At 42.9% G+C, this 19,467-nt stretch overlaps 1 protein-coding gene across 4 annotated transcripts in view; it reads right to left on the bottom strand.

Annotated features, from left to right (window-relative positions):
* Nucleotides 1–340: 340 nt before the first annotated feature.
* NCAPG2 (non-SMC condensin II complex subunit G2) overlaps nucleotides 341–19,467 on the bottom strand; it is a 116,715-nt gene continuing 97,588 nt past the window's right edge. For 3 of the 4 annotated variants that reach the window (XM_075922741.1, XM_075922742.1, XM_075922743.1), the window contains 3 exons: nucleotides 18,584–18,681; nucleotides 15,350–15,452; nucleotides 341–771 (listed from right to left, as the gene is read on the bottom strand). In XM_075922741.1, the coding sequence (XP_075778856.1) occupies nucleotides 720–771; nucleotides 15,350–15,452; nucleotides 18,584–18,681 (253 nt within the window). In that variant the 3' untranslated portion in view covers nucleotides 341–719. Of the gene's footprint in view, nucleotides 772–15,345; nucleotides 15,453–18,583; nucleotides 18,682–19,467 lie in introns of those variants that run through there. The other variant, XM_075922744.1, reaches the window with a different exon arrangement.

The raw sequence follows: 19,467 nt of genomic DNA, 5'->3' as shown, positions 1-19,467 counted from the left end.
TAGAAATTTGTTTGCTCGTCCCCACCTGAAATTGCAACTAATAATTCCAATTATCTACTGAAAGGTGGAACATTGAAATGAATGTCATAACAATATGAACTACTGTCAGGCCTTGATATTTTAGGTGACTCACATAATCTAAAACATGTGTGAAGGATTGCACTGGAGACACACTTTGCTGAGACTAGACAAACACATTTCCATTTGGCCAATTATGGCATGTAAAATGCCTTTTGCAGTTCAAAAGTACCTGCTCTTTGCCCTAAGTGCTTGTGCCTTACCTTTGAGGGAAATCTATAACATTCAGTGTCAAAGGGCTCAAGAAAATGCCATTCAAAGGGATAGTTCAGTCATTTTATTAATCCTTTAAAAAAAGTATAAAAGGCTATTGATTTTATTTCATATGAAATGCTTGGAATATACCTAAGAAGCCCCTCCTGATAGCCATTCCAAAATCTTTAATACATTATCTATGTATATACAAAAATGTCCACATACTTTAAAAGAAGTTTCTGCACAATTGTTTTAAATATGAAAGAAATATAAAAGTTATTCATTTGCTTGCTAATGCAAAGCAATAAGCTAGCATAATACAAGCATTCCAATAAGGTACAATTCGCTATTATATTAAATATGTTTTTCAAGGTAACATATTGCTTCCTTTATAAAAACAACAGATCTTCTTTTCTACTTTTCATGACTTGAAAGCAGCTCTACAGTCAAGGATTCAAGATGCCATCCAAAATTTTCATAGATGATTCATAAAGGGTTCTGAAACCAGAGAAATCGGTAAACAGCATGCTAAAGAAATACCTTTGCCTATCTGCTTTCCCCCCAAAAAAGCTACTCCCTTATTTCTTTGAGAAGTTACACATCATTAACTTAAAAAATTAAGAAGTTGTTTTATTGTATTACATTTAAGACAAACAGTCTTGCTCAGAATTTCCATCTCTTTGGATGCTTATTGAATAAAGTATAGCTAGGGAGGGTCAATCCATTAATTTTAAAGTTGACAAAAAATGTTTTAAATTTTAAATATAAGCCTGATTTTTCCCTTTTTGACCAGCTTTGATCTAATGTTCTTTACTTTTAAAAAGGTATAACAACAATTAGTGTCCATTTAAATATTTTCAAAATACTGTATTGTTACTATATATCTTAATATTTGACCTTCTACATACTAAATCATGTTCATTTACTTCTTTGAATAATTTATTGCCCTTCTCTATTCTCTGACATCTTACTATCACATACGCAGCATTAATCATCTGAAGACGAGTCTAACCTTTTCATTTCCCCTTTCTCTTCTCCACTTCTCTCTCCCTTCCTCTTATGCTCTTTTCCCCACACATTTTCCCCATTCCCTGCCTATCCATATAATTTTTGCATTCTCCTCACCTCTGGTATTCATTTTCTATTCTAGTACTGATCTTCCTGCATCATTATCCTAGATACTAACAGTCATCCATCTGTCACATCAGCCTCATGTGTACTATCCTTTGCATCATTCCCAGCCCTTTTTGCAATGTAAGTTATTTTAAAGATTCTAAGGATGCCCTGTATTAGCAAGTTACTAAGTGCATGTCTAAACTACATCCCTCTTTTAAAAGAGGGATGTAAATTAGACAGATGGAAATTGCAAATGAAGCCAGGATTTGAATTTCCCGTGCTTCATTTGAATTATGGCAGCCGCACGTTCTTTCAAAAAAGGGAATTTCAAAAGTGAATCCGCTGTCTAGACGCGGTTCTTTAGGGGGAAAAACCCTGCTTTGAAAGATCCTGTACTTCTTTCAAAAAAGGGTTTTTTTTCCATAAAGAACCGTGTCTAGACAGAGGTGTCACTTTCGAAATCCCTATTTTCGAAAGAACACGCAGCTTCCATTATGCAAATGAAGTGTGGGAAATTCAAATCCCGGCTTCATTTGCAATTTCCATCTGTCTAATTTACATCCCTCTTTCGAAAGAGGAATGTAGTTCAGACGTAGCCTAACTTAAGAATTGTTCCAGGTACTCCAAAGGGCAAACATACAAACCTCCCCCAAAGAATGGCATTTCATATTTTGATTGGTTTTATTCATTACATTCCCTTCACTGAGAGACTCATCATACCCATAGCTAATGGACATCCAACCATAACAGAACTCAGAATGGCTGTGAGGCACCCAAAAGAGTAAAGGACAAGGCAAATTTAAAGTCGCTTGTACTAAATGCCCTGCACTTTTACTGCAAAAAATCTTATACAAATAGAGAGAAACTATTTGTAAATTATCTTTCATTAGCACTTCAATGATAGAGCAATAAATGGTTTGGAAGCCTATAAGACATCTATAAGATAAAGTGAGGGAAACATGATTTTTTATGCCAAAACATTTAAATAGTTTTAATTTTGGTGCCCATATACTGAAATATGAATAATAATAATAAGCAAATATGAATTTTACATATGATAAATTATGTCATTTAACATTTCATAGCTTATTTATGCAATGGGAAGATCCATAATATTTGTTTTAAAAACTGAAACTGCTAATTCAGTTGAGCAGAGAAGACTAGATTCTAGTAATCAGGAAAACCCATACTTCTGCTACAGTGCACTGATTCCTGATTTAATGTCAGCACATGAAGTACTCCAGTATAGAGGATCTCTACATAATTATTACTGGGGCATCACATAAAGGTATTTCCTGATACTCCATCTAAATTTAAAAGGCTGGAGCAGCATGCAAAATCCCTTGGAAATTTAGTCACGTTCCAGGCTACATACACTCAGGATAAACTAATACCCCAAGGGCTGACATTTTAAAACAACAGACAGATGTAAAGAATAAAAAATTAAGCTTTGAGAAAAGAGTCATGTGTTATAGTTGATGTTTGCATATATAAATTAATACATTATCTGACTGTATGAGCTGTGGACTTATTTGTAGGGATGTCAGCCTATAGTCAATTACTTGATCAACTGATAAGCATGGGCTTACTGTGGAGCTGCCTGCTCCCTCCCCACACTGCCTCCCACAGAAATAGCAGTGCAGGGGAATGAGGGGAGCCAGTTCCCCATGAGGATTAGCTAAATGTAAACATGTAACCACTAAAATTTCAAGTGGTTACATGTTTACACAAATACCTGAGAGTTAACTTCCCTACTTATTTGCAGACCGTTCTGACTACAAGTTTTCCTCTGGCCAAACAGAATGAGAAAGATGTAATAATTAAAAGGAAATTGCTGTTTACCAAAACAAAGCATGCTGCAATCCAAATATAATTGCATTTGAGTCATTACAATACACAATGAGACACCCAACAGAACACTGAATTACCATACTGGAGCAGACTAGTGGTCCATTATCATCCAGCATCCTCTTTCTGATAGCAGTCAGTATCAAAAGCTTTTAAAGATGGTCAATAGAAGTGGGCAATTATGGAATATAACTGGGCCGTTGGGAAATTTCTTCACAACCCTTTTACAGCTAGAGTGGATTATGTCGTGAAACATGAGTTTGTATATCCTTCCAAGTTCTTTTAAAAAAAATTCTATCTAATGACGCTGTGGCTGTTCTTATCTTTACAAATATTTAATCTTTTCTTAAATTCTGCTAAGCATTCAGTGATAGCATGTGGAACTCATTGTCACAGTATAATTGTGTTTTGTGAAAAAGTATTTATCACATTTAAATTCTCTACATTTCAATTTCATTAAATGTTTCAACTTTGTTAATAAAGTGTAAATGGGAGGGTCTCCATACCACAAATAATTTGGTATACCATACCATGCTCCTCACCTTCCCTCCTCCCCCGCCCTATCTGACTATCTAACCAGGCCAAATCTTTTAATTCTCTTCATATTAAAGCTTTTCCAGGCTTCTTATGGTTAAAAATAATTATCAGAATTGAAAACAGTACTTCAGGTGAGACCGTGCCATTTGTCTGTCATTACTTAAATTTTTATAGTACTTCCCATTCTATAATACATCTTAATGTTCTATTTATTTTTTACTGCAGCTGTTCATTGAACAGAGCTACCAGACATTCAGGCCACTTTCCTCCATGTTACAGATAGTTCACAATGCAGTAATATATGAGTTCACATTATTATTGCTTTGAATGTGCATTAACTTTACATGCATCCATGCTGAATATGATCAGTGATCGTGCTGCCTATTTATCTTTTTTAGTTTTAGTTTAATTCCTCTGTGTTTTCTGCACTTTTAATTAGAGTTTTGTAATTTGAAAGTTTTCACATCTCACTGCTCATTCCCTTTTCCAGATGATTACTGAATTTAACATTGATGCTAACATAGAACTTTATGAGACTACAGGGTTAACCTTTCAAGCATGCAGAAAACTGACCTTTTATAGACATATGGCAATTCTTCAAAAAGGACCATTTTTGGAATTTAATGTAACCACCCTGTACACATCTATCATTTGAAAGCTTATTTTATGTATATTTTGATGAGGTCGGATATGGTGATGTCAAATGGCGCCATAAGGCAGTAGGTGACATGGTACACGATGATACATAAAATGAGAAAGTAATTTTCTGCACAGTTCCAGAATCACTTCAATAGGACTATCATAACAGTAAAAATTGTAGACAATTTCAATATATTAATATGGTATTTATTAGTCGAAGTTTCCAAATGACAACGTGTTATTGTTTGTTCCCATTTTGTTGTAACAGCTGCACATCATATCTCATCTTAAAGTAAAATCATATAAGATTAGGGTTTGAAGAGACCTTAGAACAGTGGTCCCCAACGCGGTACACGCCCTCCGACAACCTGGGCCGGCCCCGCCCCCCGCGCACGGCAGGTGCCGTCCCCAGGCGCGCAACACACACCAGCGCCGGGTACGCAGCGCTCAGGCAGCCCCAGCCCCGGGGCTTATGCGGACGCTCGGCGCTCGAGCGGCGTCAGTGCTGGCCCCAGGCATGCGGCTCGGGCGGCAACGCCGGCCCCGGACCCACGGCACAAGGCTCTCGGGCGGCCCCAGCCCTGGGGCACATGCCGGCGGCGTCGGGTGCAAGGGCATCCCCGTCCCCTGGCGTGCCCCCGGACGCGCGGCCCAGCCCCCGGGCGCCCAGCGCATGAGTGGCCCCACCCCCGGGCGCCCGAGAGCCTCTAAAGGTTGGGGACCACCGCCTTAGAAGATCATCTAGTCCAACTTCCATCTCAAAGCAGGAACATAAGAACATATAAGAACATAAGAACGGCCGTACTGGGTCAGACCAAAGGTCCTTCTAGCGCAGTATCCTGTCTGCCGACAGTGGCCAGCACCAGGTGCTCCAGAGAGGGTGGACCGAAGACAATGATCAAGCGATTTGTCTCCTGCCATCTCTCTCCAGCCTCTGATAAACAGAGGCCAAGGACACCATTTTATCCCCTGGCTAATAGCCTTTTATGGACCTAACCTCCATGAAATTATCTAGCTTCTCTTTAAACTCTGTTATAGTCCTAGCCTTCACAGCCTCCTCTGGCAAGGAGTTCCACAGGTTGACTACACGCTGTGTGAAGAAGAACTTTCTTTCATTAGTTTTAAACCTGCTACCCATTAATTTCATTTGGTGTCCTCTAGTTCTTCTATTTAGAGAACTAATCAATAACTTTTCTTTATCGGCCCTCTCCACACCACTCATGATTTTATAGACCTCTATCATATCCCCCCTCAGTCTCCTCTTTTCTAAACTGAAAAGTCACAGTCGCTTTAACCTCTCCTCATATGGGACCCGTTCCAAACCCCTAATCATTTCAGTTGCCCTTTTCTGAACCCTTTCCAAGGCCAAAATATCTTTTTTGAGGTGAGGAGACCTCATTTGTACACAGTATTCAAGATGTGGGCGTACCATAGTTTTATACAGGGGCAGTAAGATATTCTGGGTCTTATTTTCTATTCCTTTCCTAATAATTTCTAGCATCCTATTTGCCTTTTTGACCGCCGCTGCACTCTGCGTGGAAGTTTTCAGAGAACTGTCCACGATAACACCAAGATCTCTTTCCTGATTTGTCGTAGCCAAATTAGCCCCCATCATACTGTACGTATAGTTGAGGTTATTTTTCCCAATGTGTATTACTTTACACTTATCCACATTAAATTTCATTTGCCGTTTTGTTGCCCAATCACTCAGTTTGGTGAGATCTTCTTGGAGTCCCTCACAGTCTGCTTCTGTCTTGACTATCTTAAACAGTTTGGTGTCATCTGTAAACTTTACCACCTCACTGCTTACCCCTTTCTCCAGATCATTTATGAATGAGTTGAAAAGGATTGGTCCCAGGACTGATCCTTGGGGGACACCACTAGTTACCCCTCTCCAATCTGAAAATTTACCATTTATTCCTACCTTTTGTTTCCTGTCTTTTAACCAGTTCTCAATCCAAGAAAGGACCTTCCTTCTTATCCCATGGCCATGTAATTTACACAAGAGCCTTTGGTGAGGGACCTTGTCAAAGGCTTTCTGAAAATCCAAGTATACTATATCTACTGGATCCCACTTATCCGCATGTTTGTTAACCCCTTCAAAGAACTCTAATAGATTAGTAAGAAAGAGTTACTCACCTTGTGCAGTAACGGTTGTTCTTCGAGATGTGTCCCCGTGGGTGCTCCACTCTGGGTGCTGGTGCGTCCTCGCGCCGGCGACCGGAGAATTTTCTAGCTGTTTCTGGTGCGGCGCGCAGGCGCCGTGGCGCCCTCTAGTGTTGTTCGAACTGAAGGGCGCCTGCGCGCGCGCGGCTCCTCCATTCCTTCTCTACCCACCAGAGCATCAGGCTCCAAGCAGGGGAAGGAGGGAGGGTAGTGGAGCACCCACGGGGACACATCTCGAAGAACAACCGTTACTGCACAAGGTAACTCTTTCTTCTCCTTCGAGTGGTCCCCGTGGGTGCTCCACTCTGGGTGACTACACAGCAGTTGTCGGCTCGCGGAGGTGGGTTTGGAGCCGTGTGGTAGTAACTGTAGACAACACTGCTTGTCCAACCGCCATAGAAGATGCTATCGAGGTGGAGAGAGCATAGTGTTGTGCAAAGGAATGGTCGGATGACCAGGTAGCGGCGTTGCAAATGTCTTGTAATGGCACATTATGGAGAAAAGCGGTCGTGGCAGCCACTGCTCTAGTGGAATGAGTTGTGATAAGTCCAGGTAAATCTTTGTTATATAAAGTATAAGAGGTCTTGATGCAGGATGTAATCCATTTAGAGATTCTTTGAGATGAGACTGCTTGTCCCTTAGATCTATCCGCGTATGAGATGAAGAGTCTAGGCGAGGCCCGCCATGGTCTCGTGCGATCTATGTAAAACGCCAAAGCTCGTCGGACGTCGAGAGTGTGCCACACGGCGTGGGTCGGTTCAGTGTGTGGTTTAGGAAAGAATGCAGGTAAGTGTATGGGTTCATTCACGTGGAAGGGAGAGAGTACTTTGGGTAGGAACTTAGGGTGGGGTCTAAGTACCACCCTGTCCTGTAAAAACACAGTATATGGGGGGTCAGCCATCAGAGCTGCAAGCTCACTCACCCTCCTACTGGAGGTGATGGCGACTAGGAAAGCCACCTTCATCGACAAATGAGAGAATGAGCAGGTTGCTATCGGCTCGAACGGGGATTTTGTGAGGCTTTTGAGGACATGGTTCAGGTCCCAAATGGGGACTGGCGGACGAACCGGAGGAAAGGTGTTCTGCAGGCCTTTGAAGAAGCGCTTGGTTATTGGGTCAGCGAGGAAAGAAGAGCTTGGAGGGTGATGGTGGAAAGCTGCTATGGCCGCGGCATGGACCTTAATAGTACTAAGTGCTAGACCGTAATGTTTCAGAGAGAGTAAGTAGTCCAATAAGTCATGTATTGGAGCAAGGTGTGGTGGGTCTGCATGAGTCTGAGCATACCATAGGGAAAAACGCGTCCACTTGTAGCGGTAGGTCTTCCTAGTAGAGCGTCTGCGACTATTAATTAATATGTGTCTTACTTGTTCTGAGCAGGCAGTTTCGGCATCATGGAGCCATGAAGGAGCCAAGCGTGGAGCTTCAGCCTGGTGATGTCCGGGTGAAGGGTTTGACCGTGATCTTGTGAGAGGAGGTCGCAGCGTGGAGGGAAGGGATACGGTTCTGCTATCATCATTTTGAGGAGGTAAGGATACCATGTTCGTCTGGGCCAAGCAGGTGCCACCAAAATCACGCGTGCCTGACTCAATCTGATCTTGTCTAGGACTCTGTGCAGGAGTGGGAGGGGGGGAAAGGCGTAGAGGAGGGAGGCGTTCCATGCGATGGAAAGGGCGTCTCCGAGGGAATTCCTGCCCAGGGCTCCCCTGGAGCAGTAGAGGTGGCACTTGCGATTGTTCTTTGTAGCGAAAAGGTCCACTTCCGGTTGGCCCCAAAGACGGAAGATCCGTGTGAGGGCACGTTTGTCGATCTCCCACTCGTGCTGGTCCATGAATGTGCGACTTAAGGTGTCTGCTGTGACATTGAGTATTCCGGGAAGGTATACTGCAGAGGGGGTGACCCCATGGGATAGGCACCAGGTCCAAAATTTGGTGGCTTCCGAGCATAGAGAAGGGGAGCGAGCGCCACCCTGACGGTTGATGTAATACATGCATGTGGTATTGTCCGTCATAATGGTGATGGTCTTGTGAGCTATGTGCTGAGTGAAATGCTGGCATGCGTATCTGACTGCCCGTAGCTCGAGAATGTTGATGTGGAGTGCTTGCTCTACGAACGACCATTTGCCTTGGGCTGTGATGGTTCCCAGATGAGCCCCCCATCCCATGAGTGATGCGTCTGTTATGAGTGTTAGAGTAGACGCTGGACGTTGAAAGGGGACACCGTGTAGCATGTTTCGAGGGGTTGTCCACCAGAGCATGGAATTGATAACGCGAGGTGGGATCGCAACATGCTTGCTCATTTGGTCTCTGAAGGGTTTGTATACCGTAGCGAGCCAGGACTGAAGGGGCCTCATGTGGAGTCTGGCGAGATTGACGACGTAAGTCGTAGAGGCCATGTGCCCTAGGATTTTGAGGCAACGGCGGATCGTGACAGTAGGTGCCGCCTGTGTTGCTCGGACAAGGTCGCATATCGTTGCGAACCTGTGATTGGGAAGAGTGGCCCTTGCTGTGATCGTATCGAGGAGGGCGCCTATGAATTCCAGTTTCTGTGTGGGACGCAAAGTGGATTTTGCGTAATTTATGTGGAACCCGAGACTGAGTAGGAGGTCTATTGTGGTGTCTGTCATGGCCTTTGCTTCTTGGAAAGACGCAGCTTTTATGAGGCAGTCGTCCAGGTATGGAAATATTATGATGCCTTGGCGTCGGAGAAAGGCCATTACGACTGATAGAGTCTTGGAGAATACCCTGGGAGCCGTAGAAAGGCCAAACGGGAGTACTCTGTATTGGTAATGTTGGGTACCCACTATAAATCGTAGAAAGCGTCTGTGAGCAGGATGAATTGTAATATGGAAGTAAGCGTCTTGAAGGTCGAGAGCCGAAAGCCAATCGTGTTGGTCGAGAGAGGGAATGATAGTTGAAAGTGTAACCATCTTGAAACGGTGGTATGCGATGTATTTGTTGAGGCGCCTGAGATCTAAAATGGGACGCAGGCCTCCTGTCTTCTTCTGGGTTAGGAAGTACGTCGAGTAGAATCCCCGGCCGCGGAATTGTGTTGGTACGTGTTCTACTGCGCCCAGTTGAACGAGGCGTGAGACTTCCTGTAGGAGTGCGGTTTCGTGAGAGGGGTCCCTGAAAGAGGGAAGGGTAGGAGGGTGGTTGGGCGGGGTAGAGGTAAAGGGGATGACGTAGCCAGACTGGACTAGATTCAAAACCCACTTGTCCGAGGTAATGAGGGACCATTGGTGGAAAAAAGCTCGGAGGGGGTAGTGAAATTGTAGGGTAGCTATCGGGAGGGTCGATGGATTGGCCTCCTGGCTCTCGACCAGGCCTTCAAACCTGCTGCTTGCCAGCCGGGGGATGAGGTGTGGCATGTTGCTGTTGACGCTGAGGTCTAAGGCGAAGTGGTCTTTGTTTACGGAAATCGTATTTGGGCTGTTGACGGAATGGTTCCCTGGGTCGTTGGTAAGGCTGATATCTATTCCTTCTAAAAGGAGGAGTGTACATTCCTAGAGTTCTAAGGGTTGTACGGGAGTCCTTCATAGAATGTAGCACCTCATCGGTCTTGGATGCAAATAGATTGGTGCGATCAAAGGGTAAATCCTCGACCTTTTGTTGAAGGTCCCTAGGGACGCCAGAGGGTTGTAGCCATGACATTCGGCGTAGGACTATTGCGGAGGCTGTAATTCGAGCCGTAGTGTCTGCCACGTCCATGGCTGACTGTAAAGCTGTGCGTGAAATGGCCAGGCCCTCCTGCATAATGCTACGGAGGGTTGGGCGTTTATGCTCCAGGAGATGTTGAAGAAGGTCCTGGAGCTTCGCGTAATTGGCATTATCATAGTCTGCCAGCATAGCGGTATAATTGGCCGCTCTAAGGAGTAGTGTGGAAGAAGAATAGACCTTTCGGCCCATAATGTCCACCTTTTTGTGATCCCTGTCTTGTGGGGTTGATCTTAAATTAGGCTGTTTACCCTTGTGTCGGACCGAATCTACTACCAGGGAGTTAGGGGGTGGATGGGTGAACAGAAAGTCCATATCCTTGGGAGCGATAAAATATTTGCGGTCTACTCTCTTGTTTGTTGGTGTAATGGACGCTGGCGTTTGCCAAATGTTGTTGGCTGGGTCCATAATAGCCTCATCCATCGGGATGGCAATTCTGGTAGCTGTTGGGGGTTGAAGTGAGCGGAGAAGTCGATATTGTTTGACCTGGACCTCCTGAAGATCTTTTCCTTGAGCTAGTGCTACTCGTTTAAAGAGCTCTTGAAACTTTTTAGTGTCATCTCCCGACGGTGGGGCATCAGTGGTGACCGCTTCATCTGGGGAGGAAGAGGAGTTATGCATCGGAGATCTGGTCTCGCCGTCAGAAAGTGAATCATGGCCATCCGAAGGAGCAGGAGAGTTTGGCTCTGTAGCTGATGTGGTAGCAGGAGGAGAGGCTGGAGGTGGCCTAGAGACTGTAGATGAGGGTCGGTGGTGAGACCTCTTTGGGTGTGGACTCCACGGTTGCCATTGTGTGGCGTATGGCGGTGGTGGATATGGGTATTGGTGTGGATACCATTGGTGCGGAGGGGGAGGGTATGCGTACTGAACCGCAGGCATTTGCCAGGATGGAAGTCTTTGAGACGGGCTGGAATGTTGTGATGAGAATCTGCTTCTAGGTTCGGTTCCGATGCCACTAGCTGAAGAATGGTGTGATCTGATAGAATGGATGGAGGAAGCCGGGGATGGCGGTGCCGACGAGGTGTGACTCCGCACCGGGGATTGGTACCGGCTTCGGCTTTGAGAGGGTGCCGAGCGGTGCGGTTTCGGCGGTGATGTCGGTGCCGACGTACCTCTCTGCACCAAGGTTTTACTGGATAGGCTTTCGGTGCGGGCTTTCTTCGGTGCAGGGCCCGGTGCCGTTAGGTGTTGTTTCGGTACCGAGTGTTCCATAGACGGTGCCGTCGGAGCCGATGACGGCTTAGGTGCCGAAGCGGCCGGTGCCGTTGCCTTTTGATTCGGCTCAGAATGAGCTCTCTTATGCGGTGCCTGCGTCTTAGACCGCGGCGCACCGGAGGTTCCCGGCATGTCCACAGTGCTCACCGGCGATCCTGAGGACATAGCTGAGGCCGGAGGGAGAGCAGATTTTGGTGTCGCGGAGGAAGAATGGGTAGGAGGCTGATCTTTCTCCATACCCTTAGCTTGCTGAGGCGAATCGTCTGAGGAGGGACAGAGCGACTTCTCATATAAGAGAGTCGTGAGTCTGTTGGCTCTGTCACGTCGCGCTCTGGCTGTTAGCTTAGAGCAGTGCTGGCACTTCTGCGTCTGGTGTGCCTCCCCCAGACACTTAATGCACGCAGAGTGTCCGTCGGACGCCGGCATGGTGTCCCGACATGATTCGCAGCGCTTAAAGCCCGGCGAGCCGGGCATGAAGGGCTGGGGAACAAGCGGCGAACCGCAACCGGGGAAAAATTTTTTTTTTTTTTTTGTTTAACTGATTGGGGGGGGTCTAAGAACTTGGATAATGAGGAAAGAGGGGGGTAAAAACGATAATTTTAACTGTTTTTCTCTGACAGATTTGGCAGAGAGAGAGCTCCGTCTGCTGCCGAGGACGGTAGAGAAGGAACTGAGGAGCCGCGCGCGCGCAGGCGCCCTTCAGTTCGAACAACACTAGAGGGCGCCACGGCGCCTGCCCGCCGCGGCAGAAACAGCTAGAAAAGTCTCTGGTCGCCGGCGCGAGGACGCACCAGCATCCAGAGTGGAGCACCCACGGGGACCACTCGAAGGAGAAGATAGGATTTCCCTTTACAGAAACCATGTTGACTTTTGTCCAACAAATTATGTTCTTCTACATGCTTCACAATTTTATTCTTTACTATTGTTTCGACTAATTTGCCCAGTACTGAAGTTAGACATACAGGTCTGTAATTTCCCGGATCGCCTCTAGAGCCCTTTTTAAAAATTGGTGTCACGTTGGCTACCTTCCAGTCATTAGGTACGGAAGCCGATTTAAAGGATAGGTTACAAACCACAGATAATAACTCAGCAATTTCCCATTTGAGTTCTTTTAGAACCCTTGGATGAATGTCATCCGGTCCCGGAGATTTGTTAACATTAAGTTTTTCTATTTGTTCCAAAACCTCCTCTAATGACACTTCAATCCGGGACAGTTCCTCAGATTCATCACCCACAAAGGACAGTGCAGATTCGGGAATCTCCCCAACGTCCTCAGCCGTGAAGACTGAAGCAAAGAAATCATTTAGTTTCTCCACAATGGCTTTATCGTCCTTGATTGCTCCTTTTATAGCTCGATCATCTAGGGGACCCACAGGTTTTTTAGCAGGCTTCCTGCTTCTAATGTACTTAAAAAACATTTTGTTATTTCTTTTTGAGTTTTTGGCTAGCTGTTCCTCAAAATCTTTTTTTGCTTTTCTTATTACATTTTTACATTTGATTTGACAGTATTTATGTTCCTTTCTATTTATCTCACTAGGATTGGACTTCCACGTCTTAAAAGATACCTTTTTGTCCCTCGCTGCTTCTTTTACATGGTGGTTAAGCCACGGTGACTCTTTTTTAGGTCTCTTGCTATGTTTTTTAATTTGGGGTATACATTTAAGTTGGGCCTCTATTATGGTGTCTTTAAAAAGTTTCCATGCAGCTTTCAGGGATTTGGCTCTAGTCACTGTGCCTTTTAATTTCTGTTTAACTAAGCTCCTCATTTTTGTGTAATTCCCCTTTTTTAAATTAAATGCGAGGGTGCTGGACTGCTGAGGTGTTCTTCCCACCACAGGAATGTTGAATGTTATTATATTATGGTCACTATTCCCAAGCGGACCTGTAACGGTTATTTCCTGGACCTGATCCTGCACTCCACTCAGGACTAAATCGAGAATTGCCTCTCCCCTTGTGGGTTCCTGCACCAGCTGCTCCAAGAAGCAGTCATTTAAGCCATTGAGAAATTTTATTTCTGCTTCTCTTCCTGAGGTGACATGTATCCAGTCAATATGGGGGTATTTAAAATCCCCCATTATTATAGAGTTCTTTATTTTGGTAGCCTCTCTAATCTCCCTCAGCATTTCAATGTCAGTATCGCTGTCCTGATCAGGTGGTCGGTAATAAATCCCTACTGCTAATTTCTTATTATTGGAGCATGGAATTACTATCCATAGCGATTCTATGGAACATGTTGATTCACTTAATATTTTTATTTCATTTGATTCTACATTATCTTTCATGTACAGTGCCACTCTGCCACCCACCAGGCCTGCTCTATCCTTTCTATATATTTTATATCCCGGTATGATTGTATCCCACAGATTTTCCTCATTCCACCAGGTTTTAGTGATGCCTATTATGTCAATCTCCTCATTTAATACGAGGTACTCTAGTTCACCCATCTTATTAGTCAGACTCCTAGCATTTGTGTACAAGCACTGTAAAAATTTGCCACTGCTTATTTGCACTGCACTTATTTGACCAATAACTATTAAATCATTGCAGCCAAACTTTATCAAACCTGGCTTTAGAAACCTCTAAGGACATAGATTCTACTACCTCCCTAGGAAACACATGCCATTGCTTCACCCCCCTATCCCTCAATGAAATAGTTTTTTCCTAATGTCCAAACTAGACATTCCTCAGATTGCCTGCTGCTTGGCTAGAGCATTGGCCTGAGCTCCGAGACTTTGTTGCCACGCCCTGGGCTAGGGCCACAGCAAACAGACTGCTATCTGGCCTGAGGACTTACTCATTGTCATATTCTTTTTAAAAGCTTATTATGGCTGTTTGCTCTTGAAATTCTATTTTCGCATTTCCAATTTCCATCTTACACAGTTGTCTTTCCATAGGCTGTTTTAGGTTCTTTTCTACCATCTTTTCCTGCCATTAAAGCAATATGCTAAAAAAACAAACAAAAACAGAATACACAAAACAGATGTGCATCATTGCTTCTCAGATGCAATCATAGGAAATTGACTGTCCACTTACTAATAGAAATTGTTGGAACTATCCTACCAATACACACGTCATCAATAGCTAAAACTTTTATTTGTTATCCCTAGAACTCTGAAGAGATGGATGAAGGTTAGAACTAAAATGTAACATATTCAATGTGAATGCAGTTAATAAGAGTATTTTTAGTATTAATGAACTTTAGTTTCAGATTATATGGCAAAGTTTAAGTGTGAGTTGTAAAATCAGCATTATTACTTTTTATCTGTGAAACAATAATCTCTTTTTTGATGATTTTCTAAATTATGCAGATAATGATTATAAAGTGCAATTTAGCCACCCACATTTTAAAAATTTGTCCCAAGGAATCCCAAGTAAGCCAACCTCCTATAAAGCAAAACTTGCACCAAAATAATGTTATGATAACCCAGGATTCATTTTTAAGTAGAGATCTGTATTATCTAACATACCACAAGCAAAGAAACCCCCTTATCTCTAAGTGTCCTTAAACAGCAAAGTAACAAAGAATGCTTGCTTCTCTCTGCTGTTCTTAGTGAGACTGGACTTTAGATAATAGAGTACTGTAGATTCTACAGTATACAGGACAAGATGTACAAGTTAAATTTAAAGAACAAATCATGCAAAGAGAATTACTATCTGAAAGGGAAATTGAACTAGAAAATTTAGTTTCTTAACTAGGCTCAATAACCTGTAACATTTTGGAATTATTTTAATCTCTTGATCATATGGGTTTCAGTAAACTTCTTCACCAACAAGTACAGAATCCTGCAATCTTTTGTCAGTCAATGGTTTTGTTTTATTATTCCCACCATACAGCAGATTTACCTTTCAATGCTGCTAGATTCTTCCATGGCAACTTCCCTGAAATCCATCAGCTTCTTTTGAAGGGTATGTGCAATATCCTTAACAAGTGAAGCTTTGTGCTTACCTATTCGAAATAATGTTAAAAATAAATAAGTCTGCATATTCCTGTATAGCATCTATACAACAAATGAAGTTTTTAACAAACTGGTGACATTTACTTACCCAGGTTAAGTGTATAAAATCATGCTATGTACATGCTATTTTTATTTCAGAAGGTGAAGAAAGCTACTAGGGGAGAAGCTATTCTAGATTTTGACAAACAGGGACAAACTAATTAAGAATTTGAAAGTGGGAGCCACCTTGGGTGAAAGTGATCATGCAATGGTAAAGTTCATGATTCTAAGTAAGGAATGGCAGGAAAGAGAATAGCAAAATAAAGACAACTGATTGGGAGTTGGTAGGGAAGGTTCCATGGGAAACAAGTCTAAGAGGAAAAACTAACTGAAGACAGTTGGCAGTCTCTCAAAGAGACATTATTATGGGTACAATAGAAAACTATTCCATCACACAGGAAAGACAGGAATATGGCAAGAGACCATTCTGGTTTAACCAGGAGATCTTGAATGATCTTAAAAAAAAAGTCTTAAGAAAGTGGAAACTAGGTCAAATTACAAAGGACAAATAGAATCAAGATAGATAAGTAGGGGCAAAATTAGAAAGGACAAAGCACAAAAATGAGATCAAACTAGCATGTTCCTTCTGTTTACTAGGGGTCTCTTGATGAGTAATCCCCTTTTCAGTTGCTTGGGGATTAAAGGCTTTGTTGGAGAGGAGAATTCTTAATCTGAACTCCCTGTCTTTTCACGCCCTGGTTGTGAGGCTGCAATAGTGCAAGCATTTTTAGGGATGTGTGCCTCACCCAAGCATCGAATACAGGACCCGTGGCTGTCCGAAATGGCATTGGATCGCAACACTTGTCACATTTCTTAAACCTGAGTGAACTGGGCATTGGTTTTTTTTTGTTTGTTTGTTTGTTTTTTAAACAAGGTTTAACTTGGTGCTACCTTAATCTCTCAGTGTGGGGGCCATTTGAGGCCCAGTTTTGCTGTGGCGTTTCTCAATGGGTTGAGGGGAAACTATTTACATCAAGTCTTTAAAAAAAATAAATAAATGACTGAACCAAGAAACTCTATATAACAGAAAGGATTTATAAACTGACTAATTAAATCTGTTCTTGTTCACAGGAAAGGAAGCGGAGAAGAGGGAGTGAGCTCTGTCTGCGACCAAGGGTAGAAGGAACTGAGGAGAGTCAGACCGCATGTGTGATCTCCAAAGGTGTGAATGGCAGGCACCCTGCCACATTTGAGTGGCCCGACCAGATACTGAAGGAAAAATCTCCGATTTGCGGTCCTGGGATTAGCCAATCATCAACAGAAGAGTACCCACGGGGACATTACTCAAGGAAGAATCAAGAAAACGTTCTACAAACATTAGAAGCAAGAGGAAGACTGAGACCAAGGACAAGGTAGGCCCATTACTCAGTGAAGAGGGAAAAACAATAGGCAGGTGTGTAATGATTTGTTTCAGTTTTCACCAAGGTGGTCTGTGGTAATTAGATGCCTAACTAGCGAATTCCAGTGAAATGGAGTAGGATCAGAAGCTAAAATAGGGAAAATACAAGTTAAAAATTACTTAGATAAGTTAGATGTCTTCAAGTCACCTGGGCTTGATGAAATGCATCCTAGAATACTCAAGGGGCTGACTGAGGAGATACATGAGCAATCAGAGATTATCTTTGACTAGTCATAGAAAACGGGATAGACTGGAGAATGCTAGAAAAGGGCAATTCTAATTCCCATCTATAAAAAAGGGAAATAAGGACAACCTAGGGATTTATAGACCAGTCATTTTAACTTCTGAAGCATGAAAGATAGTGGAACAAATAATTAAGGAATACATTTTCAAACATCTAGAAGATAATAAGGTGATAAATAATAGCATGGATTTGTCAAGGACAAATCACATCAAAGCAAACTAATAGCTTTCTTTGACGAGGTAACAAGCCTTGTGGATGGGGATAAGTGGCAGACGATGTATATTTACACTTTAGTAAGGCTTTTGATACAGTCTTCCATGACCCTCTCATTAACAAACTATAGAATTACATCCTAAATGGAGGGAACTATTTAGAAGGTGAGTGTGCTGGATAACTGCTCCCAGAGAGTAGTTACCAATGGTTCATAGTCATGCTAAAAAGGCATAACGAGTGACATTGCTTTCTGGGTCCTATTCTGTTCAATATCTTCATCAGTGATTTAGATAATAGCATACAGTACATTTATAAAGTTTGTGGATGATACCAACTTATGAGAGATCTCAAGAGCTTTGGAGGATAGGGTTAAAATTCAAAATGATGTGGTCAAACTGGAGAAATAGTCTGAAGTAAATAGGATGAAATGCAATAAGGACAAATGCAAAGTATTCCACACTGGGGAAGGAACAGTGAGAGTCAACAGCATAACAGTGCTGCAAAAGAAGCGAATATCATTCAGTGGTGTATTAGCAAAGTGTTGTAAGAAAGAAATGAGAAGTAATTCTTCTGCTCTTCTCCATGAGGATTAAGTCTTGACTGGAGTTGCGTGTCCATTCTGGGCACCACAAATTGGAAAAAGTTCAGAGATGAGTAACAAAAACGTTTGAAGGTCTATTGAACTTGACCTATGAAGGAAGATTGAAAGAACTGGGTTTGTTTAGTCTGGAAAAGAGAAGACTGAGAGGGAACATAACAGTTTTCAAGTAGCTAAAATGCTGTTATAAGGAGGAGGGAGAAAATTATTCTCCTTATCCTCTGATGATAGGGAAAGTAGTACAGGCAGTCCCCGAGTTACGCGGATCCGACTTATGTCGGATCCGCAGTTACGAACGGGGCCCTTCCTCTCCCTGGTCTCCAGCAGACCAGGGAGAGGAAGCAAAGCGGCGGAACACGCGGGCAGCGGACATGTTAGACTGTCAGATAAAGATTTTAAAAACTCACAACATTTTCTATGGAATATCTAACAATATTCCTTACAACTTTTGTAACATTCCAAACAATTCCTTTCAATTTCTCTTTTTAATGCTGTATTCCTATAAAAATTACTACTTCTGAATTTCCACATCTAATTGAAAAAATATTCTAAAAATGTTAAAATCAAGTTGGATTAAAACATAGTATTCACAAAAGCCTTCATTAGATACAAAATTAGTTTGACTGACCTTTGATTATAACAACTATGTATGCAGCAGCTGTAATACTAATAATTCCTTCAATTTCCTCACAGATAATGCATTCCATTAATTCATTTAAAAATGACCTAGAAGAAAAGTAAAGGCACAAGGGGAAATATGTTCTATTAAAAACATAAATAGAAGTTTTAGCTGGCCCTACTTCCCTCTCCCGTAACAATGGTGGTTCTCTAAATCATTATATGGGAAACCATGATCAACCATGAGACTCCAAAACACATAGTTTAAAGCCTCATCTACACTACACTACATAGCTAGAGTGAATATGGCTTACATCTACTTTCCGAAGTGTTTACACCATGCTGCATCAACAGGAGATGCTCCCCTGTAAACTTACCTTACTTCTCTCATTCTGGTCGACTGTGTCTAGACTGGCCAGTTTTTCCGGAAAATCAGCCGCTTTTCCGGAAAAACTTGCCAGCTGTCTACACTGGCCGCTTGAATTTCCGCAAAAGCACTGACTTCCTACTGTAAGAAATCAGTGATTCTTGCGGAAATACTATTCTGCTCCCGTTCAGGCAAAAGTCCCTTTTGCGCAAAGCTTTTGTGCAAATGGGCCAGTGTAGACAGCTCAGATTTGTTTTCCACAAAAAAGCCCCGATCGCGAAAATGGTGATCGGGGCTTTTTTGCGGAAAAGCATCCATGCCAATCTAGACTCTCTGTTCTGAAAATGCTTTTAACGGAAAACTTTTCCGTTAAAAGCATTTCCGGAAAATCATGCAAATCTAGACACAGTGGAGTACTGGAGTTGACCAGAGTGCTGTGTGGTCAGTTTAGCAGGTCTTCACTAAACTCACTAAATTGACCCTTGCCACCTGGATTCCAGCAGTGTCGATCTCTGGTAAGTGTAGGA

Source organism: Pelodiscus sinensis, chromosome 2 (assembly GCF_049634645.1).
Source record: "Pelodiscus sinensis isolate JC-2024 chromosome 2, ASM4963464v1, whole genome shotgun sequence".
Lineage (NCBI taxonomy): Eukaryota > Metazoa > Chordata > Testudines > Trionychidae > Pelodiscus > Pelodiscus sinensis.
The sequence above is the reverse complement of the archived record's forward strand: the minus strand, read 5'-3'. Positions and strand labels throughout refer to the sequence as shown.